The 21,716-nt window shown below is 42.5% G+C and overlaps 1 protein-coding gene across 4 annotated transcripts in view; it reads right to left on the bottom strand.

Annotated features, from left to right (window-relative positions):
- GRM3 (glutamate metabotropic receptor 3) overlaps positions 1–21,716 on the bottom strand; it is a 168,088-nt gene that overhangs the window by 62,963 nt on the left and 83,409 nt on the right. For all 4 annotated transcript variants that reach the window (XM_030563136.1, XM_030563061.1, XM_030563223.1 and 1 more), the window contains one exon: positions 17,433–18,036. In XM_030563136.1, the coding sequence (XP_030418996.1) occupies positions 17,433–17,930 (498 nt within the window). In that variant the 5' untranslated portion in view covers positions 17,931–18,036. The remainder of the gene's footprint in view (positions 1–17,432; positions 18,037–21,716) is intronic.

The raw sequence follows: 21,716 nt of genomic DNA, 5'->3' as shown, positions 1-21,716 counted from the left end.
GATCAGAGCTCCACGCTGGGCAAACAGGAAATGAAAATCAAAATTTCGCGGGGCTTTTCCTGTTTACCTGGCCACTGCATCCGAGTTCAGATTGCTGTCCAGAGTGGTCACAGTGGTGCACTGTGGGATACCGCCCGGAAGCCAATACTGTCGATTTGCGGCCACACTAACCCTAATCCAATATGGTAATACTGATTTTAGCGCTACTCCTCTCGTTGGGGAGGAGTACAGAAACCGATTTAAAGAGCCCTTTATAGCGATATAAAGGGCCTCATAGTGTGGATGGGTACAGCGTTAAATCGGTTTAACGCTGCTAAAATCGGTTTAAACGCGTAGTGTAGACCAGGCCTAAGAAATGGTGTCCCTAGCCTCTGTTTGTCAGAGGGTGGAGAAGGATGGCAGGACAGAGATCACTTGATCATTGCCTGTTGGGTTCACTCCCTCTGGGGCACCTGGCATTGGCCACTGTCGGTAGACAGGATACTAGGCTAGATGGACCTTTGGGTTGATCCGGTACGGCCGTTCTTATGTTCTTATGCTGCCCCATTCACTCACCCCAAGTCCTTCTGGAGGCATAATGGGCTGTATTCACTGCTGCTGCGAAAGGGCTGGCTCCACTGGCTTCAGTAGAGCTGTGCCCATATACACCAGCAGAGAATTCGACCCAGTGCCACCAGGACCACTCTTTGGTTGGAGCATATCCAATCCTGGCATTTATACTGGTGGGACTGGAGTGTCCTGTCCCAGCACAGTGTGATTCAATTTTTCAAGGGCCGAATTAGGCATGTGACTGAATATCCCAGTATGCTCAGAGCGGCCTCCAAATGAATTTATACAAAGCCTCCTCCTCCAAAGAAACTCCTCAAGCCCCTCCTGTTCGGTGACACATTCCAGCTGCAGTGACACCCTCCCACCCCTTCCCTTTCTTTGCTGTATTGTGCTCTTTGTTCTGTACTGTTCTGGTCAGTGCTTCCCCCAGGGTGGTGACCTGTTATTTGTTCGGCATGGCTCTCCGACTATACAGTGCCATGTTCTCCAACAGTGCTATATAAATAGTAAATAATGATAATAATCCCTAATTGCACTTGCTAGGAGATTTATGTTGTGCAGTGTATGCTTTTTTACACACTGCCATTTCCCTTGCTAGTGGGCAGTTATGACACGTAATGTGTTTCTATCAGTCTATCCAGATCATATGGGTAGCTATGAGAGTGTTGCTCTTGGGCTGTATCTGGAAGGAGACGAGGAAAGATATGTTCTTCCTTGTTGCCATTGTGATGTTACACTCCATATGCTTTATGAAAATATGCTTTGAATGTGAATATAATGTAACTGGAATCTGCTTTATGCAAAAGGTCTCTTCTAAAGTATCATTACACTGCTTATAATCTACGGAGTGTGTTCATCCTATTTGTATGCATATATCATTCTTATATCTGAAGCTAGAAATATGAAGTATAACTCTGAGGTCGCATTGTAATTATGCAAAGTGTGAGCCATTAATGATGGCTTAGAATCTTGATGGGTCCCATTGACTAAGACAATTGGTTGTAATGGTTTATTTACTCGCAAGCCTTACTGTGTACGTGTAGGGCAACCCAAGAAGAATGGAGGCTGGTGTCTCACAGGACATGTGACCATGTCACATGATACTGAAATCCATCTTAAATCTGATACTTCTCCATTTAGAAGGAGGAGTGGGGACCCAGAGAGACAAAAGATTCCGGCTTTGTGCCATAGCTATAAAAGGGGGTGGACAGAACAAAGGAGGCTTCCAGTCATGAGAAAACCCCTAGTTTCCACCTTAGATGACTGCTGGAACCAACAAGGACTATACCAGAGAAAGGATTGGGTCCAGACTTGGAAGGAGTCTAGTCTGTGAAATAATCTTATTGGAACATCTCTGAGGGTGAGATTTTATCTGTTATCAGTTTCTTAATGTATTAGGCTTAGACTTGAGTGTTTTTGTTTTATTTTTCTTGGTGACTTACTTTGTTCTGTCTGTTATTACTTGAAACCACTTAAATCCTACTTTTTATACTTAATAAAATCACCTTTGTTTATTAATGAACCCAGAATAAGTGATTAATACCTGGGGGGAGAGAAACAGCTATGCATACCTCTATCAGTGTTATAGAGGGCGGATAATTTATGAGTTTCCCCTGGATAAGCTTTATACAGAGTAAAACGGATTTATTTGGGGTTTGGATCCCATTGGGAGCTGGATGTCTGGGTGCTGGAGATAGGTGATCTGCTGAGCAGTTTTTGGTTAAAGCCTGCAGCTTTGGGGGCGTGGACCAGACCTGGGTCTGTGTTGCAGCAGGCTAGCATGTCTGGCTCAACAAAGCAGGGTTCTGGAGTCCTAAGCTGGCCTGGAAAATGGGCTCAGCGGTAATTTCAGCATGTCAGGTGACAGTCCCAAGGTAGTCTCTGTGACTGAACCTGTCACAGCCATGTCTTGCTGGTCATTTGCAGCGGTTGTCATGTGACTGAAAGGAGATGGATCTGTTTCCACTGTGTGCTAGTAATCTTGAATAAACCAAATTTAAAGTTTCTAGTATAGCCAGTCTTGGAATATGGCCCAATAAAAATGTTGAAGAATTTTCCTAAAGCCAATCATACCTATTAAATCTAAATTAAAAAAATGGCATAATCAAGTCACTTCAGATTTTGACCCCAAATTGTCTTCTGACCACAGACCACACCTGAGAGATTTCAAGTGCAGTGGTCTTTGGAGAAATTTAGAGTAAGGATATTTGTAACAAGAAGGATGGCTAGTGTTGTGCTTAAGGTTGTCCTCTGGGACTTTGTAGACTGAGGTTTATTTCATGTGCTACCACAGAGACGGCCTGTGTTTACTGTCTGGAGTAGATGCAGGGTGACGATTCACAAAGACAAAAGAAGCCCAAGAGAGTTTTCAAAGGTGGTGGGGGTGGGGTGCTAAGAGACAATAGCCTAGGATTGCATAAGAGCAGAAGATTGGCCCAAGTGGTTATCCATTATAAGAGGAGGCTCTGTGTGTGTGTGTGTGTGTGTGCGCGCGCGCTTGGCTCATGAACAGTGGATCCCAGCTTTATGCGCTGGACAAGCACTGGAAGAACTAATCGTTGGGTGAGAAATACCTTATTAGACAGGAAAGTACCTTGTTAATAAGTACAGGCTATAGATTGTGTTTTATGTTTTTCATTTACCTGTAATCTTATGTTTTCAAAACCTTTTGTTTGAATTTTTATCTCAAGCTCTGTTAAATAAACCAGCAGGTGGGGTGCATTGGTTCCTCAGAGGCAGAGGATCAGTGTACACTGTGGGTGTTCAGAGGACAAGGGATTGGGCACTTGAGTGTAACAAACTGGGTTGTGTCAATTGCTATCTTACATAGGAAAAGAGTGGGGCTTGTGGAGCTGGGAGCCTGTGTTGCCAGTAGCCAGTGGCTGGGAAGAGTTTTCCCTAGTGGAAACAGACAGGGCACCGTCCTGCTGAATGCAGGGGGTAGTAATTCATACTCGACTCCCCAGGTAACCCCAAAAGAATGTCACAATATGGATTTAGGACTCTAACTTTAGGTTTCAAAAACCTGGCCTAGCTGTATGCCCTTTCTATATATATACTCAGCCTGTTATGTGCAGATGGAAGTCTGTCATTCGTCAGTCTAATGACAACCGAGACCCCAGTTCCTTTCAGAGTCTTTGAGCCATTTCCATAAGTGCCTTGCATTGAACTGCACTTGCTTGGCAAAAATTGCTTGTTTTAAAGTCATCATTCCTACTCTTTCACTCTGAAACAGTGTGTGTTACACACCACAGTGCAGTGAAGGTGCCAGTAGAGGCTCGTCTGTAATACTGAAGAAAGTGAAAAACAAGAAAAATAATCATTTAAAAAATGGTACTGCCAGGAGCAGTGACTTAGGCACTGCTATTCAACATATAATTTTGTTTTCCCACCCAATTTTCTTGTCGTTCATTAGTCTAAATGGTGGAAGGTCTAGGTTTCAGGTTTGCAACACCTACGCTTTTCAGAAACCACAGGTTCAAGCCTTCCTTTTACACTTTGAGCTAGATTTCCTGAGCACCAATGAAATCTGAACATAGAATATTTTGTCTGTGTAACGCTGACAGACCGGGGACCTCTGGAGTTTAGTGCATGAGACAAAAGCCAGCTGGCTGTTAGCTAAGGCAGTAGAGTGGACTCATTTTCTCTCTCTCTTTAAGTGGCCTCGGTGCCACTAGATGGGGCAGAACCCCACGCCCAGGAGGTGTGTGGGTTACATACTTCCCCTAGCTGAGGCAGCGCATCCCGAGCTTCAGAGACTTCCCAGCTGAAATCCCAGACAAGCCCCCACTTGTAATGCTGACAGACCCCAGTCATCAGCGGCCAAATCAAACCAGGAACCTCTAGAGTTTAGTGCATGAGCCTCCAGCACGTGAGCTAAAAGCCAACCGGCTGTTAGCTAAGGCCGTAGCGCAGACTCATTTTCTCTCTCTCTCTTTAAGTGGTCTTGGTGCCACTAGATGGGGCAGAACACCACACCCAGGAGGTGTGTGGGTTACATCTGCCCTGTGCGGGCATCGAATATACCATGCCACTTTTGGCTAGAGGTGGGGTTTGCTCTAACGTCTTTGGTCAAAAATTCCCCTTTTCCTTATCACCAACATATTTTGCACTGCTTGGTTATATGTAAATACACGTATTTAATTGGAAAGAATAGTGGGATACTTTGGTACGAAAGATGCTACAATAGTGTTATTATATATAACTGCTTTACCATGTATCGGGTCACATTCAATTAACATATGAGACATCTTGTTAGATAACATACTTTGTTCTCCTTCCACTGAGAATCTCATAGCACTTTACAAACCTTAATGAATTTAGCCTCACAGCACTCCTGGAACAAAAGGTAGGTACTAGAAATTACATTTTACACAGGCAGGGTAAGTAACTCATCCATGATCTCACAGTGAGCCACTGGCAGAGCCAAGGACCCAGGTTTTCTAAAAAACAGGCACAACTGCCAACATACCTTCCAAGTACCTTGGAAACTGTTTTGTTTGCAGTGTTTTCAGGGGCAAATGTAGGTCAGAATGTGGCCAGCAAACACATTTATCCCTGTATGCAATGATAATGCTTTCGATTACTTTTCATGTTTGGCCTTTTCATGCTATTTTTCTTAATCCAAATATATATATATATATATATATATATATATATATATATATATATATATATATATATATATATATATATATATATATATATATATATATATATATATATTTAAAAGTGCGTAGGGGGTCATTTTGGGTAGGTAGATAATAGGGAAAATTGATTTACAAAGGAGTGATATGCATGAGAGAGTTGAAACAGATGTTCCCTACAACAAGGCTGCTTTTCCTTCAAAACACGTGTAGGTAAATGTAGTGCTCGTGAGAGTGAGGGACTCAGTGACCTGGGTTTGTGTCATGTCTCTTCATGAGTAATAAACTGGTGTAGGCTCTGTTCATATAGTGTAGTTCTGAACTACTCTTTCTTGTGCACTGCTCGTGATCTGGACTGAGAACACCAACTCCGGTCGCACAGGCCATCAAGCTGTTCTAGGGTCACCACAGGCCAGACCAGATCTACAAATAGGGGAGTAGTAAAGGGAAAAAAAGAAGGAGGTTCCGAAGTTAGGGTCCTGATTTAGAAGACTTGGGTTCACTTCCCTACACTCCCCCGGGGTTGCTTCTGGCAGCAGGTAGGCAATGAATGCCTCATGACTCAGCAAGGTACATGTGATCCAGGACTCCACGTTTGTGCCAGTAACTTTTCATGCACCTGGACTAAAGGGTATAAATTGCAGACTATGACATAATTCTTTGCCTTCAATCCTGCTCCATTTGTCTGGACTATGATTTTCCAACAAGAGGAAAGCTTTCAACAAAGGACTGATGACCCTCATATTTTTGGGTGATCCAGAGAGACTTATTGCAAGCAAGCAGAATAACCATGACTGCTGTTATCCTGACCTAGAGACTCTGAAATTAATTGTAATGTATATGATTCCTTTAATCATTTAATAAGTCTCTCCTTTTCTTTTATTTTAAATAAATGTTTAGTTGGTTTACTTAAGATAGGCTGCATTGTGGTATTTGGTGAAATTCTGAAACTACGTGTTGACTTTGGAATTGGAAGAACCTAACGTGCAGTGAATTTTGATTTTTAATAACCTTTCATCACTAAGTCCAGCTGTCTGGGTGGTAACCAGGGGCTGGAGTGCCTCGGGCTCTGTTGTGTGCGCTCTGTGAAATAGTGCAGTGATACAAGAGCTCAGTTTTGTTACTGGCTTGGTGAAATCTTAGGAGAGAATATACCACCAATTTAGGGTACGTGCCCTATATTTTGGCAGTCTGGCCTGAGATTGGTGCTCTTCGCTGTGTCCCATACCAGGCAGCATAACACTAGGCTACCACTGGAAGGGGTAATTTAATTTCCACATGTGTAGACATACCTGTGCCAGGTCTGATCAAACCAGTGCGCTAAAGGTACAAATGTAGCCACAGTGGCACAAGTAGTGAGAGAAGCTAGCCACCTGAGTATGGACCCAGCGTTTCTGATGGAATCTTATTCAAGGATGCTGTAGCTACAGTTCAAGGTCGATCAGCATTAGTGTGGGAATGTCTGCTCAAGCTGGAAAACACATGCAGGCATATCTGCAGTGCAGTCTGAGGCTGTGCCTCAGTTCCCCATCAGTAACATAGAGAAAATAGTACTTCACAGGTGTGTACACTAAAGTCTGTGAGACACTCAGATCCACAGCAATGGGGGCTCTATAAGTACCTAACATAGAAAACAGCAAAAAGTCCTGTGGCACCTTATAGACTAACAGACGTATTGGAGCATGAGCTTTCATCGGTGAATACCCACTTCATCGGATCCAACGAAGTGGGTATTCACCCATGAAGGCTCATGCTCCACTACGTCTGTTAGTCTATAAGGTGCCACAGGACTCTTTGCTGCTTTTACAGATTCAGACTAACATGGCTACCCCTCTGATTCTAAGATAAAAGGTGGCTTAGGGTTATCTTCTCTCATACATTTGGGTCCTGCACTGCGCACAGCTCAACTGGACTAGAGGATCTTGTCCTGAAAGGATAACTACAATGCACGAGGGTTGCTTTTCCAATTTAACCATTGAACTATAACTTCAGTATCAAACACAGAGACAGAAGCGAAGTTACTTGGGAGTCCCAGCCCACCCATCCTCATGTACAGCATATGAACTGCTCAGTGGAATGAAGGAACAATCAGCTGTAACTAAACCTCTATAACGTTCTTTAAGTGGCTTATTGTTTTGCATTAATGTATGCCATCTAACAACATGCCTGCCAAAAGGGAAAAATTAAGAAAAAGCAACCCCAACAAACAAAGAAAAATGCCTTTATTTAGCGTTTTCTTCTGCCAGAAGTCTTAGAAATTAAGCTGTAAACATCTAGCTGCATATTCACTAGTGGCCATTTGTTAGGATATAAAGGGTTAGGGCCTTTTCTTACTGTGACAGTCTGAGGCCCTGTTCTTAGACTAAGCCTTCGGCAAAGTGGCAGAGGCAGCCATAAGCTGGGAAGCAAACGGTCACATCCTCCCATTCCAAACTAGTCACATTGAAACAAGGCAGTCTGGGGCTGTTAGAAAGGTGATCCGATCTATCATCTCCAGAAAAGGGAAGAGCCTAAAAAATGTAAAAGAAAACTCAGTTTGATAGCATCCTGTCTGGCAAGAATTCACTTATCAATAGCTGGGATGTAAAATCCTCATATCTGTATTGTTCTGTCACTGTAGTCTCCACTTCCCTATTTATCCACGAAAGCTTATGCTTGAATACATCTGTTAGTCTATAAGGTGCCACAGGACTCTATTGCTTTTTACAGATCCAGACTAACATGGCTACCCTGCTGACACTTCCCTATTGCTTGTCTGTATAATATCTGTCTGGTTCTGTGATTGTTTCTGTCTGCTGTATAATAATTAATTTTGCTGGGTGTAAATCAATTAAGGTAGTGGGATATAATTGCTTAAATAATTATGTTACAATCAGAGGCAGCTCTAGACATTTCACTGCCCCAAGCACGGCGGCATGCAGTGGGGGGCTCTCTGCCAGTCGCCGGTCCCGCCGCGGGACCAGCGGACCCTCCGCAGGCATGCCGCCAAAGGGCCCCTGCCTGCCGCCCTCCCGGTGACCGGCAGAGCGCCCCCCATGGCATGCTGCCCCAAGCACGCGCTTGGCGTGCTGGGGCCTGGAGCGCCCCTGGTTACAATGTGTCAGGATTGGTTAATTAAATTTCAGTAGAATGATTGGTTAAGGTATAGCTAAGCAGAACTCAAGTTTTACTATACAGTCTGCAGTCAATCAGGAAGTAAGGGGGGGAATGGGAACAGGGAATGGGAGTGGGGGAATTGGAATCATGTTTTGCTAAGGGGGTGGTGGTGGGGGAATGGGAACAAGGGCACAGGCAAGGATCTGTGGTGTCAGAGCTGGGAAGGGGAACACTGAGGAAGGAAACTGGAATCATGCTTGCTGAAAGTTCACCTCAATAAACATCAAATTGTTTGAACTTCGGTATTGTTGCTCTCTGTTCATGTGAGAAGGACCAGGGAAGTAAGCGGATAAAGGAATAAGCCCTCTAATACCATTATAGTCCTCTAGATAGGCAATGTCTTAAACTGCATCATGACATCACCTAGGAATCAAGGGTCCCTTCAGAAAAAAACAGCCTGATTTTAATCTTATTTGTCCCATGTTTACACAATTGTCTTCAATGGAGATAGAGGTGTACCTGGGAGATGAATCAGGCCCAGTTAACCTATTTGTATACAAATATCCCCAGTAATTAATACAATGAAATAAAAAGGAGGATGCAGGGAGAGAAAATATTTAATGGAGGAACAGAACTATCTCTAACCAGAATTTTTTTGTTCCTGTGATAACACAGTGAGTTTTTGCATATCTAGCCTGCAGCCATTTAACCTCAGTCAGTGATGGTGTCAGCTCTTGTAAGCTGTCAGCACATCAATAAGAGACCCTTCAAGGAAGATGTTTGTGTGAGCAATTTAGTAGGAGAGATCCTTCGCTGGGAGTCAGCAGTCTGCCTATGCCTAATGTGCACCATGTCTGGAACATGATGCTCCTCTAGTTGTCAGCAGCAGGGACTGATTCTGAGACTTCTGGATCTTAAAGCATGAGGCTCTCCTGCATGAGCTAAAAGAATTGCTTCTGTTAGTCAGGGGTGTATCAGGCTCATCAACTTGTGTGTGTGGCTCAGGCACCATTGCAGGGGGCCAGTGGGCCACACGGAGCATGTGTGAGTTGTGCCAGGGTAGCCCTACCTTGTTCATATCAGGTTTGACAGAATTTGATTTTTATTCTTTTATCATTTCAACAGATAATATCAATGCTTATTTTAAGCATTTAAAATTTTTTTTAATTGATTTAAATTTTCCCTGTTGTGGGAAATTATGGAGGAGGGTCAGAAACTGGGGCAGACCAGCCACTAGTTATTCCGTGACAGGACACACTGTGATTCAAATGAACACACAAACTGTCAACATCATCTGTTGCAATCTGCAAAGTAAAATAGCCTTAAATCAAACTCTAATAATTTCTCATGCTGTATTTTTCTTACTGTGTGTATCTGTACATTTCGATTACTATTGATGGACATATTTTTTCCTTCAGTTTGTGTTTGTATGGTGAAATTGACCTTGATTGACATTTACCAATAAAAATCGAATCCTTCCAAGCCCATTCAAAGCGCAGGTCAAATCTTCATTGACTGATTGGTTCATGGTTACCTCTTCTCATTCACGGCACTGCAGATCACCTTGCCTCCCATCCATGACTGCATGCACCATCTCCATTCCCATTTACGATCATGTAATTCCCCAGTGACAACTGCAGCAAATGCTTATCTGGAAAAGCACTGCTAGGAAATAATTTAGGCTATGATTTGCAAAGGAGCCAAAGGGAGTTAGGCAAATCCACTGGGAGCTGGGCGTCCAACTCCCTTAGGCACCTTTGAAATCCAATTCTTTTTAGCTTTAAAAAAATATAATTTAGAAACAAGGAGGAGGAGCCAGCACCGTGTGTCTAGTCAACTGTCTGTAGGCCACAGTTTGGGAAACTGATCTATGCATATTTAATGCTCCCATAATCATGATAGCTATGTACCAAAGCAGTAGCTTGGTGTTATGGGTGCTGTGCTGTTTGTGGTATTCAGGGATTCCTCATTGCTTTTTTCTGTATCTGGTTTCAACTGGCTGAGCATAATAACAATAGCTTTCTAGCATCCTGCCTAAACTCTCTGTCTGGGAAGCTCAGCCCTTAAAGCTACAGTCCCCAGTACCACACTGTTGAAGGTACTGATTGTTGGATGATCCACAGAACTGAGAACATATGTGGTCATTAAAGCTCCCCGGTGCTTTTTTGTATGTTGTTAATTTCATTTTCAAGGCTAAATTACAGTTTTGTAATACTTATCTGTGTATCTATTCTAATTACATCCTGCCTATTTTCCAGTGGATAACAACAATATTTCTTTCCTGCCAGCCCCAACTGCTCACAGCAGCCATACCCATTGCGATGTGGGCTGCCACAGTCTGCGTTAATCATAGAATCATAGAACTGGAAGGGACCTCGAGAGGTCATCTAGTCCAGTCCTCTGCACTCAAGGCAGGACCAAGTAATATCTAGACCACCCCGACAGGTGTTTGTCCAACTTGCTCTTAAAAATCCCCAATGATGAAGATTCCACAACATCCCTAGGCAATTTATTCCAGTGCTTAACCATTCAGAAGTTTTAACTAATGTCCAACCTAAACCACCCCTGCTGCAATTTAAGCCCATTGCTTCTTGTCCTGTCCTCAGAGTTTAAGAAGAACAACTTTTCTCCCTCCTCCTTGTAATGACGTTTTATGTACTTGAAAACTGTTCTCATGTCCCCTCTCAGTCTTCTCTTTTCCAGACTAAACAAACCCAATTTTTTCAATCTTCCCTCAGAAGTCATGTTTTCTAGACCTTTAATCATTTTTGTTGCTCTTCTCTGGACTTTCTCCAATTTGTTCACATCTTTCCTGAAATGTGGCACCCAGAACTGGACACTATACCCCAGTTGAGGCCTAATCAGCACAGAGTAGAGCAGAAGAATTACTTCTCGTGTCTTGGTTACAACACTCCTGCTAATACATCCCAGAATGATGTTTGTTTTTTTTGCAACCGTGTTACACTGTTGACTCACGTTTAGCTTGTGATCCACTGTGACCCCCAGATCCCTTTCTGTGGTACTCCTTCCTAGGCAGTCATTTCCCATTTTGTATGTGTGCAACTGATTGTTCCTTCCTACTTTGCATTTGTCCTTATCGAATTTCATTCTATTTACTTCAGACCATTTCTCCAGTTTGTCCAGATCATTTTGAATTTTAATCCTATCCTCCAAAGCACTTCCAACCCCTCCCAGCTTGTTATCATCCACAAACGTTATACATGTACTCTCTATGCATTATCTAAATAATTGATGAAGATATTGAAAAGAACTGAACAAAGAACTAATCCCTTCAGGACTGCACTCATTATGCCCTTCCAGCATGACTGTGAACCACTGATAACTACTCTCTGGGAATGATTTTGCAACCAGTTATGCACCCACCTTATAGTAACTCCATCTAGGTTGTATTTCCCTAGTTTGTTTATGTGACGTTCATGCGAGATAGTATCAAAAGCCTTACTAAAGTCAAGATATACCACCTCTACTGCTTCCCCCCATCTACAAGGCTTGTTACCCTGTCAATGAAAGCTATCAGGTTAATTTGACATGATTTGTTCTTGGCAACTCCATGCTGACTGTTATTTATCACCTTATTATCTTCTAGGTGTTTGCAAATTGATTGCTCAATTATTTGTTCCATTATCTTTCCAGGAAGAGAAGTTAAGCTGACTTGTCTTTAACTCCCTGGGTTCTCCTTATTTCTGTTTTTGTAGATGGGCACTATATTTGCCCTTTTCCAGTCTTCTGGAATGTCTCCTGTCTTTTCAAAGATAATTGCTAATGGCTCAGATATCTCCTCAGTCAGATCCTTGAGTATTCTAGGATGCATTTCATCAGGCCCTGGTGATTTGAAGACATCTAACTTGTCTAAGTAATTTTTGACTTGTTCTTTCCCTATTTTAGATTCTGATCCTACCACATTTTCACTGCCATTCACTATGTTAGATGTCCAATTGCCACCAATCTTCTTGGTGAAAACTGAAACAAAGAAGTCATTAAGCACCTCTGCCATTTCCACAGTTTCTGTTATTGTCTTTCCCCCCTCACTGAGTAACGGGCCTACTCTGACCTTGGTCTTCTCTTGCTTCTACTGTATCTGTAGAATGTTTTCTTGTTTCCTTTTATGTCCCTAGCCAGTTTGATCTCATTTTGTGCCTTGGCTTTTCTAATTTTGTCCCTACATACTTGTGTCATTTGTTTATAGTCATCCTTTGTAATTTGACCAAGTTTCCACATTTTGTAGGACTCTTTTTTGAGTTTTAGATAATTGAAGATCTCCTTGTTAAGCCAGAGTGGTCTCTTGCCAGACTTCCTATATTTCCTATGCAGTGGGATAGTTTGCTCTTGTGCCCTTAATAATGTCTCTTTGAAAAACTGCCAACTGTCTTCAATTGTTTTTCCCCTTAGACTTGTTTTCCATGGGATTTTACCTACCAACTCCCTGAGTTCGCTAAAGTCTGCCTTCTTGAAATCCAGTCTTTTTTGTGCTGTTCTCCCTCCTACCATTTCTTGGAATCATGAATTCTACCATTTCATTATCACTTTCACCCAAGTTGCGTTCCACTTTCAAATGCTCAACCAGTTCCTCCCTATTTGTCAACATCAAATTTAGAACAGCCTCCTCCCTTAGTAGCTTTCTCCATATTCTGATATAAAAAAATTGTCTCTAATATATTCCAAGAACTTGTTGGATAATCTGTGCCCTGCTGTGTTATTTTCCCAACAGATGTCTGGGTAGTTGAAGTTCATGATCACTACCAAGTCCTGTGCTTTGGATGATTTTGTTAGTTGTTTAAAAAAAGCCTCATCCACCTCTTCTTCCTGGTTTGGTGGTCTATAATAGACCCCTACTATGACATCACCCTTGCTTTTTACTCCTTTTATCCTTACCCAGAGAATTTCAACAAGTCTGTCTCATATTTCTATCTCAACCTTGGACCAAGTATGTACATTTTTAATATATAAGGCAACACCTCCTCCCTTTTTTCCCTGCGTGTCCTTCCTGAGCAAGATATACCAATATTCTAGTCATGTGTATTATCCCACCAAGTCTCCGTGATGCCAAGTATGTTATACTTATGTTTTTTTACTGGCATTTCGAGTTCTTCCTGATTATTCTCCAGACTTCTTGCATTAGTATACAGACATCTAAGATACTGATTTGATTGAACTGCAGTCTCTGCAATACTGCCACCTTTAAAATGAGCTAGTGACCCAGCCAGGAGGTGATGAAAGCTCTGGTTTCTGGGTTCAGACCTCAGAGGAACCAATCGAGCTTCCTACTGAAGGGGAAATAGAAGAAGCAACTTTTTTGTCACTGACCCTTCTTTGTAAGTATTGAGAATCTGTAATTCATGCTGTTTTGATTGGTTACACAGGTCGCATATTCTTTATGGTCTCAGATAGGATGGCTGTAGATTTTTTTGTTTGTTTGCGAAGGGGATAAGTTTTCAGGCCATACATCCCCTTTTTCCACTTTTGCTAGCAGACCTGCATGGTTGAAGAGATCTGTCAGTCAAGGAGAGAACACTGCCTTATCACCACAGTCTCTCTCTAAATTTCCCTCCCAGAATTATAACAGTCATTTAGTCAGTAAGGGAAGACCCCATCTCTAGGTATAGATGTGGGGGCTCTTAACAGGCTCAGTGATATGCCTCCAATCATTCCCCAAAGCCTGGTTGCTACATGTCGCAGTTGTACTGGGCCTAGCAAAAAGTTCTGCGCCCTGAGGTGAAGGCAGCATAGAGAGGCTGCTCTGACATTGTTCTGTCACTAAGGAAGAGCTTAATTCAGAAATAACTTTCATGGTTGTATCCCAGGAAATGTTATGGCTCTGCAGAGTGGAGGCATTTTCTGGCAGTATCGAGCTCTATATCATTGTGGAACTACCTACTGTCTGGAAATGCATAGCATATAGTTCACTTAAATTGATGTCTTTATACTACTAAGAAAGAAACCTTGGTGGTAGGGTGAATGGAGCTCATTCCTACATTAAAGACACCAAGTTGGTCCAGTTTTCAAAAGTGGATGTGAATCTGGACATACAAATACAGTATCTGGACACATGAATGACCACTTACACGTGTAAATTCCTGTAAGTGCTGACCTGAGTGTCTAAAGGTGGCATTTCGACATGGTATTAAAGTGCTCACATATGGAGAATGGGCTCCCCTTTCCCCCCTCTCACTTAAAACGGAATTTAACATAGACTCTTCAGTGATCACTACATTAAAAGTATGTCCAAAAATCCTGCTGTAGATTAGCTGAGACCAGGATGTCTGTCTCATTTAAATTAAATCTAGAAACCAGTCTAGCCCTGATGTGGACATCCCTGAACTTTGGACAATCCATCTCCAAATTTGAATAAAACTCTGGGCCTGATCCCAAACCTTAAATCATGCAAATAGTCTTTACTTATGCAAGTAGTTCCACAGACTGCAATGGGATTGCTCACATGAGTAATGAAATATTAACCTCCTGGGTAAGGGCTTTCCAGGATCAGGCTGTGTGTGGAATGGGCTCATTGCTAATTTATACACAGCATCTGAAGACTAATTATCCCAGTTTTCATTAATGATAATTAAAGCTGACCAAGAAATTAAGCATTTCACATTCTCTTGTAGTTTCTGCTATCTGCAAAAAGTGCCTGTTGTGTACATGGGCTCTGGGGGACATATCCTTATTGCTGACTTACCAAAGAATTCTCTTTCCTGAGTGGAAGGATAATGAAAGAAGCAGAAATTTGACAATGGGAGCACCGGGAAGTGATTGGGCAGACAGCTGTCCAGACAGAAATCTAGGGAGTAGGAGGGGAGGTTCAGAAATACAACAGCAAATTCACAATACACAAAAGACAGAAATGTTTTCCTGTCTGAAAGGGCTCTGCACAGATTCTGTTGTGGCTTTTCTAGAGAAACTGTGGGGTGGATCTGTAGCTGCTTAATTCTTTGAGGTCAAACGTGGGTGCTTAAAGTCAGACATTTAAATCCATATTTAGAAACGTGGTGGGCCTGATTTTTGAAGTCTGAACTCCTCCATTTCTTACTGAAGTCATGGGACCTCTGCATTCTCAGTTCCTCTGACATGCAGGCCCATTCGGTCATTAACATGGCCTGATTTTCAAAGGCACCGAGTGCCCACGACTCCCACAGAAGACAACAGGAGCAGCATCTCTAAAAGTCAGGCCTCCTTAGCGAAATGCCTAAATATGGATTCAGATATTTAACTTTAGACCACTATGTTTGAAATTCTTGACGTCTGCACTCAAACTCCTTGAACTCTTGGCCTGTCCATTCCTACTGATGTCAATGGGAGCGTCCCAAGAATCAAGAGGTGCTGCTGGGTGAACAGAAGCGATAGAGTATCAATTATTAGTAAGCTTACTGCTGTTTCATCATCCACAACCAAAGCTAAAGGAGGCTGACACAGCTGTTAGCATAATCATTGCGATGCACACTCTTTCCCATGTGCCTCAGAAGGCATCGGACCTAATCCTGACCTTGCAGGTGCCAGAGGCTGGGGGTAAAGAGGTGGAGTGATGCTGGCAGTGCAGTAGGTCCTAGGGCATTCCAGATAGCACACAGCAGATGTCTCAGAAATGCTGGCAGGAGATGCACATAAGGATGTGCTTACTGTTCCTCTAGGGCTAAACTGTGGAGGCCTGTGTATTGGGCAGAGCCACCAACGGAGCGATCCAGGACTCAGGGGCCACAATCTGCTTCCTGGTTTCTCCCCTGCTCTGGTGGGGAGGAACATGCCCTGCACCAACCCTATATGTGGCTCAGAATACATCCCCTGGCAGTCTGTCTGGTACATTGTGGGGCAGAGTCAAAGCTCAACCCACACTTTATGTGGGAGAGGATAGCAGCTTTCCAGAGGCTGCTCCTCACCTCATAACTCCCCTGCATGTGAATGTCAAACAGGACACAGTCTGTGCCATAAAGAGGAGGCTGCATTCTCACTTAGTGGCCACTCTAAACTCTATGATATTAACATAGGGACCTGGCTGTCCTCCCAAGCCAGTGGAGCCTTGGTGTGCTGTCTAGGGTGACAGTCAGTCCCTTAGTTTAGTGCTACTTGAAGTTAGCACTAGCTGAAATCCTATCCTGTTTTTGCAAGGGACAGATGAAGCTCCCTATGACTTCTTTCTCTGCTAGTAGCACAGGGCAGGATTTTGTCCTGTTTGATACTAATATAATACAGTGTGCAGCACCTTACTGGCAAGTTGTCCCATCTGTTTAGATGGGACTGTTCGAGGAGTAAGATAGTGCTCATTTGTGAATAAGGAGGGTATATTTTGGTTCAGCAAAAAGAACTGAAAATAGATCAGCCTCCGCCAAAGACGCAAGAGGCTTTTTATAATGATGGGTATTGCATTCCAAGGCAAGAGAGCAAGAGATGAACATTTTAGAAGATGCTTGGAAGTCTCAGCACCCTTATCCTATGACAAAGGTGCTGTACACATGCTAGATAGGTAGAGGAACAGGCAGAATCTCTATAAAAAATGGAGTGAAAGATTTGTTCTTTGCATTCACCTGATGTACAAAACAAAAGGTCAGGGTTTCTTCTCTAATTCAGCTAAAACCTAATCAGCTGTACTCAGACTTCTTATAACGCTTAGCCTTATAGGCACCTCTTCAGACACCTTCCCCATTCATACATAGTAGAGATTTGAACACATTCTTGTCATGAACAACACAAATAAATAAGGAAGGGACAGAAAATTTAGAACCCATTAAAATTGTGGCTTCTAGATATAAGATCTCATCCAATGAGCATTGAAGACAATGGAAAAATTTCTGTTGGCTTAAGTGGTGTTAATTGAAATTTTTAAAAAATCATGATATTCAAAAAAGTTCCGGTAAAAGTCAAAGCTTACAATATATTATCTAATTTTTTCAAAATCACAAATTCCCACAGGTTCTACCATTGCTAAAGGAAATGCCTAGCCTACTTATATTTAAGCTATAGCAGATTTTAAAAAATATCACTTTGGTTTAGATTCATCCTTGGCGTAAATTCATTGGTTCTAGGAACAAATGTGACCCATGAGCTGTACCATATTTAGTAGGTTTTTCTTTCAGGGAAGCTCAAGATGAATAGTTTTCTTTGGAGGGTGTAAGTTTTGAAATGTCTTACCTGTATGGAGACACTGCTATAAGAACCACCTATGACACCTGCAATGAGTAATGGAATGTTTTCTTGAATGGCGTAAGATCCATCGGGGCACATATACTCCGCTTCGTCCACTTTTGTCAAAGATGCCCTGACAAACTCCAGAGACTGTTCTAAAGCGTATGTGTCCCTTGAACATGTGTCCAAAATATGAACTCCAAGCTTAATTCCTGGGAGCAAGTAATTGTCTCTGTTGATTTCATCAATGGCAAACAACATAGCCTCCAAGCGCTGGATGCCTCGGTCTTCATTGATTCTCCCACATTCTTCTGTCCCGGTGCCTTTTTCATTAATTGGGAATAAACCACCTAAGACTAAGTCTCCTTCTATCTTAATTTCCTTTCTTAAAAAGTTATGGTCACTTAGGGAAAGGAAAACTCCTTTGGAGAGCAAAGCAAGGGCAAGCACCTGCAGCCTGGTGAACATCTTCATTGGTCCTGTTTTGGCAGCTTTAAGAAGCATGGGCAGAAGTAGACATGCCCCTTAGTCCTCTTGACCCATTGCCAAATGTGAAGTGCTGTCCCACAAGCAAGGGAAGAACAAGCCAACAAGACTTTCCATCAAGCCCCTAAATAGACAAAAGGAATTAGAAAAGGCAAAAGGAGACATCAGTTATTATGTTCTTTTCATCAATAAAACATTCAGAGCTGTGTTAAAAGGACATGGGTTGGGAAAATAGAAAGCTCTGGCAATGAGAAATAAGATCGGCTTACATGTGCATAGTGCCTTTCATCCCAAAGGGTCCATAATTGCTTCACAAGCTGAACAAATTTTACACAGCAACTACGCACAAAGATCCACGGAAACACAACCAACTCTGGGGTGAAACGAGCCAAATGTTTAATGTTGCTGAGTGCTGTTAAGCAACAAGTTAGCACAGGAGATGAAGAATAAATAGAGCAGATTCCCCCCATATCTAGCTCTCTCTTACATTCATGTCTAAATGCTCTTCTGCTGTCTCCCCTACTCTGAGAGTCATAGTGCCCTTATGTTTCCTTCCACTCTCCATCTAGGCTGCAGCGCCCTCTGTGTATCACTGCACTTGTCAACCTCCCCTAGGTTTTATCTTCCCTTCCTAGTTAAAGTTATCTCCACCCACTGGATCCCACTTGCCCCTCCCATTGCTACCATCTGGGCCTGCAGGTGCTGGGTAGTTAGTTGTTGCTCTGCTCAGCACAGGACCTTCTCTTCCTAAGTGCCAGGCTGAACTCCAGCTACCCCAGCCTCCATGAGATAAGGGAGGTACACCCCTACCACCTTCTGCCTGGCTTGAGGGAGGGAGACATTGTGGGAGGGAAGCTCTGGAGCCCCTTCCTGGACTGAGCAAGATAAACAAAGGGTGGGAGAAAGGAAATACTATCAACTCAATTTTAAAGATGGGGGAACTGAGGCTCAGGGAGATTAAATAACTTGCCCAAGGACATGCAGTGAGTCTGTGGCAGAGCTGGAAACTGAACCAGATCTTGCGAATCATGGTCTAGTGCCTTAAACACTTGATCATTTGTCTTTAAAGTTAAAAACCTTGGAAGCAAATAACTCAAAGAAAAGGTAAAAGCAAAGAAGGTGAGCTAGAACGGAAAGGATACACATATTGAAGTTTGCCCAAGGCAAAAAAATGCCTAGGGCTGAATTTACTCACTTTAATGTTAATCACAGTTCAGTGCATGGGTTGGGGGAAAACAGACATCCACGCATGTATATATTTGGGCTACTCCCGTTGAAGTCAATGGGTATTTTGCTATTGATTGCAAGGGGAGCAGGATCAAACCTTTAGATCTGACCATCTTATGCTACAACAGTCTCATGACTATATCTGTTTGCCTGTAAACTCCTTGATAGTGTCTCTTTACAGCATGAATTAATGTGGCCACTTTGAACTCCAAATTCTTAAAAAATCAACTATGGTAATATTTAAGTAGAGTACTTTAATATTTCATTACTGTACTTACCTTTTTCTTAAAGCAAAATTTATTATGATTAGGCTTGCAGGGCTATGTATAATTTAGAAACACTTAGCATTATTTAAAACAGAGTGCTAAGATATTTAAAGAAGAGACAATTAAAATTTAACACTGAAAGATGGATGAACACTCTTATTCCGATGCAGCTGTTTATCCTGGGGGAGTTTCTATATTGGTCTATCAGATTCTGGCAAAGGACAGAATTTTATTTATATTTACTCCAGCATCTTTATATCGTAAGTCAGTAGCAAGCCAGCTACACAGTTAAACATACTTCTTTATAGCCATATTGATGTGTATATAGCCTGAACCACAGCCCATTTCAGCAGAGTTCTCCATTTGCAGATAAGTGATATGTCAGCTGCAAACAAACAGTTTTACCCTTCACCCTAGGCAATCAGTCATGTGGTTTTTTAACCAATGCAGGAACAGAACCTCTCAGGTTAACATCCACTCTGGGGAAAGCTGGTAGGAATAACAAAATAAATATATTCACAAATAATTCAACATCAAATTCAGTCAAACAAATTATTTGCCAGATATTATTCAACCATTTTCAGAGTGCTTCAGATATGAAAAATATTTGTTTGCAACTAATTTATCCGACATAATTGTCGGATAAATTATTGGCATCTTATAATTCAATCAGATCTGCTTCCATAGTTCATGGTAGTAAACTGTCCTCTGGACTATAACGTGCTTTGAGATTTCCTATGTATTATCTATTCTGTGCGTTTGTATGGCCTATATCATCCTGGTATCTTAGGACCTCAACAAACATTTAATGTATTTGTCTCCACAACAGCCCCATGAAGATCGTTATCCCCATTTTATAGGTGGGGAAATTGAGGCACAGAGGTTTTCAATCGCTCACGATCCCTGCTGGGGGCCAGATCTGAAAAGCGCTTAGCTCCCATTTTTGCACCTACATAAAAAGCAGATTTTCAAAAGAACTCTGCACTCTGCAGCTCCCACAGTAACAATTATGGGCAAGTTTTCAAAAGAGCTCCATACCCAACAAACTGAACACTTCTGAAAATCTGGCTATTTATTTAGGTAACTAAATGGGAGCTGAGCTAGGCTGCTGAGACAACTGCTTATCATGCAGGTGAATTTTTTCCTTGTACTTCTGCATCTGTTTGTATCCATTTGTTGTCTCTTATCTTATACTTCGCTTTTAAGTTCTTTGGGGTGGGGACTGTCTTGTGTCCTGTGTTTGTACAGAGCCCAGTGCAATATACAGTAATACCAATAATAATGAATGACTCATCCAAGATTACTGTGGGACAGCTCAGACTCCAACCCAGATCTTTTGAGTTCTCTGTCAGTCCCATAGCCAGGCAGCCAGCCACCCTTCCTTCCCATCCTGCCTTCTCCTTTTGATTGAGGTTTTTATGGGGAGATATCAAAAGTAGTTTGTCACAACAGCACTCCAAGGCTGTCAGGAATAAGTAACTTCCCCTCAGAAATGTCTAGTAAGAGACAACCCTGTGTTCTAAATCCCATAGACAACCTACACAAGACCCTATGCGTCAATGCTGTGTATATAGGGACATGGGCAGGCCTTCTGTCTTGGGTTAAATTTCATCTGGAATGAGCGATCCTGCAAAGTGAGTTAGCTTTATTCCAGCCATTCATGTTCATTTCTTTGGCTACTAGCTTTTTCAAGTGAGAAAAAATGGCAGGGGCAAGGGTTGGCATTTTCCATGGGCATCGGGGAGTGGGTGTGGAAGGGAGAAAGATGGGGGTAGGCCCACTCCTCATGCTCCTTTGTCAAGCCACCTCACTTCTCTGGCACTCTACATGTTGAGCAGCCCTGTCCAAAGTATTTCTGTTGAGAGAAGGATGGAGGTGCTCCTGGGGAGGTCTGTGAGGGGACAGAAGATTGACAACATGTGACACACTAAAGTTCCTGGTGCACACAGACTAGCTAGCCCCACTCAGCAGGCCAGTGGCTCACTCAGGTCTCCAAGCTGCATCAGAGCCCAAAACCAGGGCAAAATTCTGTATTTTGTAAAATGGACAGGAACACAGGAGCAGATTCCTGGTTCCCAGGAAAACATGATCACTGTCTCTCAGTCGTTCAGTCTCTTAGCTTTTCAATATTAACCAGGAACATAATCTTCAGTAAAAAAAAAAAAAAATGGCTTCCTTTTGCAGGCACAGCTCTTCTCTGATCTTGCAAATCAGCCAACCTTGCTTCCAAAACTCTGCCTCTTCATTGCTCCTGGAGCCCCGTGTGACTTTGGCTTCTTTTTGTGTCACCGCACTGCCCACAAGAACAGGT

The sequence above is a fragment of the Gopherus evgoodei genome, chromosome 1 (assembly GCF_007399415.2).
Source record: "Gopherus evgoodei ecotype Sinaloan lineage chromosome 1, rGopEvg1_v1.p, whole genome shotgun sequence".
Lineage (NCBI taxonomy): Eukaryota > Metazoa > Chordata > Testudines > Testudinidae > Gopherus > Gopherus evgoodei.
The sequence above is the reverse complement of the archived record's forward strand: the minus strand, read 5'-3'. Positions and strand labels throughout refer to the sequence as shown.